This window comes from Hibiscus syriacus, unplaced genomic scaffold (assembly GCF_006381635.1).
Source record: "Hibiscus syriacus cultivar Baekdansim isolate YM2019G1 unplaced genomic scaffold, ASM638163v2 tig00009009_pilon, whole genome shotgun sequence".
In the NCBI taxonomy this organism is placed as follows: Eukaryota; Viridiplantae; Streptophyta; class Magnoliopsida; order Malvales; family Malvaceae; genus Hibiscus; species Hibiscus syriacus.
Window position 1 is genome coordinate 2,336,824 of NW_024062181.1, and position 6,974 is coordinate 2,343,797.

Genomic DNA, 6,974 nt, shown 5'->3' on the forward strand with positions numbered 1-6,974 from the left:
TCTTAAAATGGTATGTTAACTTTTCAATTTTATAACTTAATCCCCAATTTCTTCCAAAAATACCAATTAAATTCACCCTTATAATTTCTTAAATTTAGCCCCTAAATTGGGATATTATACCACGGATTACCTATTTATGCTTCCAACAGATTCATTCCACCAACAGGTCATATTTAATACTATCTTGGTCAGATTCATTTACAGAAGAACTAATGGCATATAAGCAGGGACGGAATGAGGGGCTTCGGGTGCGGTCGTATTTTTATAAATTTTAAATTCTCTTGTATTTTAGGTATTTTTTTACATTTTATATTGATTATCTTATTCTGCATCTTGAAGAGCCATCCTGTTCAACTTCGGACAATCTTGTACCGAGATTTTATCTAGAGAATCACAAATCATCACTCCCTCAGCACAGCAAATGCACCTCAATTCAGGTAGATGTTTCAACAACAGTACCCTTAATCGTGGAAGATGAAATTCCATGGTAACCATTCCTCTTTCCTCAGCTTCAACATCTGATGTTATTATTTCCTACAACTGCTCACAATTACAAATTCTAAGCCTTTGTAAATTCGGCGGCACACGGTTCTGAGAGAACAACTTTTTCATTTTCTGCAATCATTATATAAAGAAGCTTAAGAGAAGAAAAGCAGCCAATTGAGAAGAAGATAAACCTGGAGAAAAGCAGATATTTCACTACACAATCAACACTGCAATCCCAAATATGCAATCCTTCAAGGTCTCGTGGAAGCATAATCCAATAGTTATAGATATTACAACGGCTATGCAAATGTTTTAACCTTAAGAAAATGCTAATTGATTTATCAACAACAAAAAATGCAAAAACTAAAATATTGGTCATGAATGAGGTATGTATAATATTATTGTAACTAAATAATAAAATGAGGAACGATCGAGTCAAATATAAATAATTAATAGAGTTTGAATTCATCAAATTAGGCTTCGCTTAAATAAGAAAATAAAAACACTGCCAATGTTACAAACTCAACTGCTCCCTTTGATCCTCCCTTTACCTTTTACCAAAAGCTCACGAAGGGGTCCAAAAGAGACTTGGGTTGGGGACCATCCCATTCCACTGATTCCCACCACTTCTTTGGTCTTATCCGAACTGAAAGATAGAAATTTGCAGATGCAGATGCAGATGGTGGGACATTATCAAGTTTGGGAACATTAAGACTCATCCTTTTTAATCTTGGACAGTTTTCAATCCCAATTTCTCCAAGAGAATCACAAACCAGTACTCCACCAGCACTGCAAATGCTCTTCAATTCCGGTAGATCACTCAACCACAATAGCCGTAATTGTGGAAGATGAAACTCCGTGATAAACATTCCTCTTTCCTCCTGTTCAACTTCTGATGTTATTATTTCCTCCAATTGCTTACACGCACCAACACTGAGCTCTTGTAAATTTAGCGGCACACAGTTTGGGGAGAACAACTTTTTCATATTCCCACAATCATACATATCAAGACATTTAAGAGATGAAAAGGAGCCAATTGAGAAGAGGATAAACCTGGAGAAAAGCGGGTATTCTTCACTGCAATCAACATTGCAAAATTTAAAATCCAATACCTCAATGTCACGTGGAAGCACAATCTGGTAGTTATAGATGTTACGACCTCTTACAACAATTTCTTTACTTGCATCTTCATGAAGCATAGATATCTTGCATCTCCCACATAGATTATGTATTTACGAGGCTCTTCTCGGCCACGACAAGCTTGGAGATACATATTTAAGTCGTGCCAGTCGTAAAACCTCCCTTCAAGAGTTCCGTGCAGTTTCTTCAATCCACCAACCTCCTTTCCATTTATCAGAGTCCCACCTACGATCAATTCATGAAGACAACAAAGTCTTGAAAGTACTCCATTCGGGATTTCCTTGATCTTTGTTCGTCGAAGATCCAACTTTTCTAAAACTCCAAGATTTGACAACGATGGAAAATTCCCTAAATCTTCACAATCAGCAAGCAACAATGAAGTGAGGTTCTTCAAATTTGATAAGGAATGCGGAAGACTCTTAATAGGATTGAAGGAAAGATCAAGAATCTTGAGTTCATTCGTATCATCGAAGAAGCTTTCTGGAATACTTTCTATAAGACAATGACAAAACAACAATGTTGTGAGCCAGGGACACTTCGACAAGGAAATTGGAAGACTCTTGATAGGATTTCTGGAAAGATCAAGAACCTTGAGTGCATCCATATGCTTGAAAAATCGTTCTGGAATACTCGCTATTGCATTGAGACAACAACAATGTTGTGAGCCCGGGACACTTCGACAAAGAAATTGGAAGACTCTTGATAGGATTTCTGGAAAGATCAAGAATCCTAAGCCCATGCATATGCTTGAAGAACCCTTCCGGAATACTCGCTATATCACAATCAGACAACAGCAATGTTGTGAGCCTGGGCACTTTGGGGGTGACATTTCCAAGGGTATATATAACCGCCAATTCCTCATCAACGAAATTTTCTCTAGATTCATGCTCCATTCTTGCACATCTGTGCCTTTTCTAACATTGTGCCGGCTTTTACCAAGAATCGAGATTTTGCAATACGCAATGCCATGTCCCTTAAAAGATCATGCATCTTTACACGTCTTACATGTTCTCCTTCAGTAAAAACTTCTAACAAACAATTGCTGATGAGTCTATTCATTATTGAACGACCATTGTCATACTCTGCCTGCATGCTATCCATTTCTTCCACTAGCCCTTCTCCGATCCAAAGTTGAATAAGACCTTTTTCTTCAATTTCCTCATCTTCTGGATATAATACACAACTGAGGAAACATTCTTGAAGTTTTGGATTCTTTAAACGATCATAACTAAATTGTAATGGTTGGAACACTTCTTCTTCGAATCCATTAACACTCGCTTTGCGTAGCTTTAATTCTTCTCGTGCATTCCTCCATTCCGAGATTTCATCAATGCCCTTCATACAAGAAGCTATAGTAATTATTCCCAAGGGCAAACCTGCACAACGGTTAGCATTGATCTTGCAATTGGTTCCACCTCTGGAATATTGAGAATATCACAGCCCACCTTCTCTAAGAACAACTCCCATGCCTCTTCTTCCATCAGAGGCTTCACTTTAATAATTATACAACCCATTTGTCGACACACATCTTCTTTTCTTGTTGTCAACACTAATTTAGCCCCATTTGACGGCTCAGGATTTCCTATTCTCTCAAGTGAAACCTTCTGCTCAGGAATTCCTATTTCTCAAGTGAAACCTTCTCCCATAGGTCATCCAAGATCATCACAAACCTACTCTTTTGAGATAGTGTTTCAAAGATAATCCCTGCCCTTGTAGTTTCATCTTCATCACCGTAAAATTCTACTCCAATTTTACTAGCAATGTCTTTCTGCAGTTTAGCAATACTCATCTCGTTGGATACAGTGATCCAAATCACAGTATCGAATTTCCCTGTCTCTTTTAAGAGTTGGTTGTTTATAACCTTCATGATGCTTGTTTTCCCCACGCCACCCATGCCCCAAACTCCAATCTTTTGAACCCCATCATCCATCAAGCATGCCAATCTTTCAACACAGGCCTTTACAGCTTCACCTGATAAATTTGTTGTCGATAAAACTTGTCCGATCCATTGAGGATTGACAACCACCAAACCTACATGAAATCTACCCTGTTGAGTAATAAGTTCTTCAACTTCCTTCATACTCTTTGACACATCTTCTCTGTGAAATCCACGTGTAAAAGCATTGCTTTCACCAATTCTTCCCTCAAGGACTTGCACTTCGCCATTGACTCTTTCAACATTTTCAAACCATATTTGGACTTCCACCTTGGGTTTCTTTCTCGGATGCAGCTCTGTTCTCTTATAGATTCTGTGTCTTTCTTCAAACCATCAATTCCTCCAATTTCCTTTTAAGGTTCTTCCGATGGATCAAGGCTTCTATGATTGTCCAAGTGTTTATCTTATTCAGAACAAAGTCCATGGCTGCAAGTCACAAGCAATATGTTAGAAACTAAATAATAACGCATCATTAGGTGAATGTATCTAAACATGACTAAAAATATTTCATTTTACTCTACAAAAATGTTTAAGAAACTATATAGATAAATCAAGAAGTTTCACCCTCTCACGAATAATCAATTAAATTAAACAGAAATTTAAGAGAGTGAAATTTCAAAACTTCAAGGCATAAAATTAAATCATGAATAAAAAAATACAAAAAAAATCTGAATTATAAGATACTTTTTGGGTACATGGCTGTCTATAAACAAAATTTAACAATAAATTTAAGGTCTATTGACATAATGAATAATCAAATGTCTTTTTTTTTTATAGTTGACAAAAAAATTAATGAATGATCCTATGAATCGACCTCAATAACTAAGGGGAGTTTTGTTCTCATTAAAGGTATTGGGTTCGAGCAGTTGCGTTTATAAATATGTGCGTTGTCATTAATTAAAAAAAGATTATGAACATCTTGTAATCACCCAGACTATTTTTAAAAATTAATGTTGGTTTATCTTTTTGTTATCAATCATTTATTACTACTAATACTATTTATCTGGCATATCATTTACAATATTCAATCTTAATGATAATGAAATTTCTTTCATTCTTTGCTATTATGTTTTCTATTAATTTCTGATTATAAAAATAAACTAATAATTTATTCTTAAATATTTCCGATATCGAAAACATGCAAATTAACAATCTAATGCAAAAATTGATATAATTGTAAACTAAAAGTGATGTTACAACAATTAAATAATTTATAAGGGTATTTAAAATGATTTAGCAAAACATTTTTAGTCCAATTAATCAAAATTATATTTAATTTACATTTTAATAAAAATCTATATATTTCTTTTAATGAAAAAGAAAAATACTAAACGAAAACTAAGTTAAATTCCAAGCATAAGGAAATTATCATTAACAAGAAAAAGGAAAATTTAATCTTAAAATAATATAAAGGAAATAATTTTAATTAAACATTTTATGAGAGTATTTTAAAAGAATTAAAAAAAAGTATTAACATTTTAGAACACAAATCCTATATATTTGTAGGGTATACATTATTTAACTATTGTCAGATTTCATTTTGACTATTGATGTTTGATTTAACCAGTCATACCACTCAATTATTTAAATGCTTCAATCAAGCCATTGTTCGTTAACTTTTAATGAGAGAGGTGACGGGTAGTTAAAAACTTGGTATAATGCATATTTAATCCTCAATATTTATATATTCTATCAATTTGATCATAACGTAATTCAATTAAAATAAATTTAATCTCTAATTAGATGATGACTTCTATCACTACATGATTAGAGGATTTTTTAATTTTTATTTATTTACTCCAATGAATTTTTCATCCAATAAGGTGGTGACACATGTCCACCCTATTAAAGAGAGAAGATAAACGGGAGGAATGCATTAGGGGCATCAGACCTAGGACATTCAAAAGCCAAGCACGCCCGAACCACTCAGCTAAGCGGTTAATTATATAAAAAATAAATATCATTTTTTTAATGAATATATAAAAAACCAAAAATTTTCTTTAAATATGTGATTTGACAAGTGGTTATGATTTTTTCATCCATGCTTACAGCTCCATAATTTTTTCTCATTAACGGGAATAAGTTATAAAGGCTACTATGGTGTCTCAGTTTAATTCCTCCTTTGGTTTATCTCGTCTTTTATTTTTTATTTTAATTGAGTGATGACATGTGTCTTCAAATTGTTGGGTAAAAAATTATTAGATTAAATAAATAAAAATTAAGAAAATATCCTAGTTCTAAATATGAAAAGGAATCTATTCTACAGCCGTTTATGAACATTGAAGAAAAAAAAAGAATGTTGAAATTCCATAAATACCTCTTTTGAGAAGCTTGTTGAAGACGATGATCGGAGAGAAGCAGCTGATGAAGAAAACGGCCAAATGAAGTTCCTTGGTTTGCAGCCGCTATTCACTCACCTGAACTTAAACTAAGCTTCACCTACAACACAGAGGAAAGCAGTGCGAAAGGTAATGGAAAATTCTTTCTAGGAAAATATGAGGAAGCTCCGCTGCAATCACTTCAAAGAAATGCAAATTCGGCTTTGTTTGAAATTATCTCCCTTTACTGTTTTTAATGTTGGGTTGGGTCCTACCTGTCACACCCAATGTTAATTTTAAAATATAATTAATTTAATTAAGGACTAAAATAGACAGTTTAGAAAAATGTTAGATTACTTTTGAATGTTTGGGAAGCTCAAAGACTTAGCTATGAATTATCGCTTTTTTGATCAATAGAGAAAATTTTAAAAATGGATGGTTGAAAGGTGTTGAACTCCTCACTCAAGGAAACATATAACCGAACATATTCTCAAACGCTAAAAGAATGAACAATAACATTTTAAAAATAATAAACGAACATAAATACGATATTAAAAATTTAAACGAATATGAATCAAATTAATGTTTTTTAAATTAAATAAACGAAGGAAACAGTCTTGAATAAGACCAAAGTTGAATAAGACCTTCCTCCTCAATTTCCTCATCTTCTGGATATAATGCACAACTGAGGAAAGCAGTCTTGAGTTGGATTCTTTAAACGATCATAACTAAATTGTAATTGTTGGAACACTTCATCTTCGAATCCATTAAACTCATTTTGTGTAGACATAATTCTTTTAGTGCATTCGTCCATTCCGAGATGTCATCAATGCCCTTCATAAAGAAGCTATAGTAATTATTCCCAAGGGCAAACCTGCACAACGCTTAGCAATTGACCTTGCAATTGGTTCCACCCCTCGAATATTGCGAATATCACGACCCACCTTCTCCAAGGACAGCTTCCAGGCCTCTTCTTCCGTTAGAGGCTTCACTTTAATTACTCTACAGTCCACTTATCGACACACATCAGATGATCGAGTTGTCAACACTTACTCCCAACAGACGGTTCAGGGATTCCTACCTTATTAAGGGAA

General features: G+C 34.0%; 1 protein-coding gene across 1 annotated transcript; it reads right to left on the reverse strand.

The window, feature by feature from the left end:
• Positions 1-321: 321 nt before the first annotated feature.
• On the reverse strand, positions 322-2,230 carry LOC120202815 (probable disease resistance protein At4g27220). The gene is made up of 3 exons (XM_039203178.1): positions 1,653-2,230; positions 1,056-1,563; positions 322-534 (listed from the first exon to the last, which is right to left on the reverse strand). The coding sequence occupies exons 1-3, from the start codon at positions 2,228-2,230 to the stop codon at positions 322-324; spliced, it is 1,299 nt and encodes a 432-aa protein (XP_039059109.1).
• Between the last annotated feature and the right edge of the window lie 4,744 nt (positions 2,231-6,974).

Bases quoted from the DNA above. Each gene is read 5' to 3' on its own strand.
- LOC120202815 (XM_039203178.1), bottom strand. From the start codon at position 2,230: ATGGATGCACTCAAGGTTCTTGATCTTTCCAGAAATCCTATCAAGAGT. The intron at 1,564-1,652 runs GTAAGAGGTCGT...TGTTGATTGCAG, and splicing joins ATGCAAGTAAAGAAATTGTT to TGAAGAATACCCGCTTTTCT. The intron at 535-1,055 runs GTGAGCTTTTGG...GAGCAGTTGTAG, and splicing joins AGTCTCTTTTGGACCCCTTC to GAAATAATAACATCAGATGT.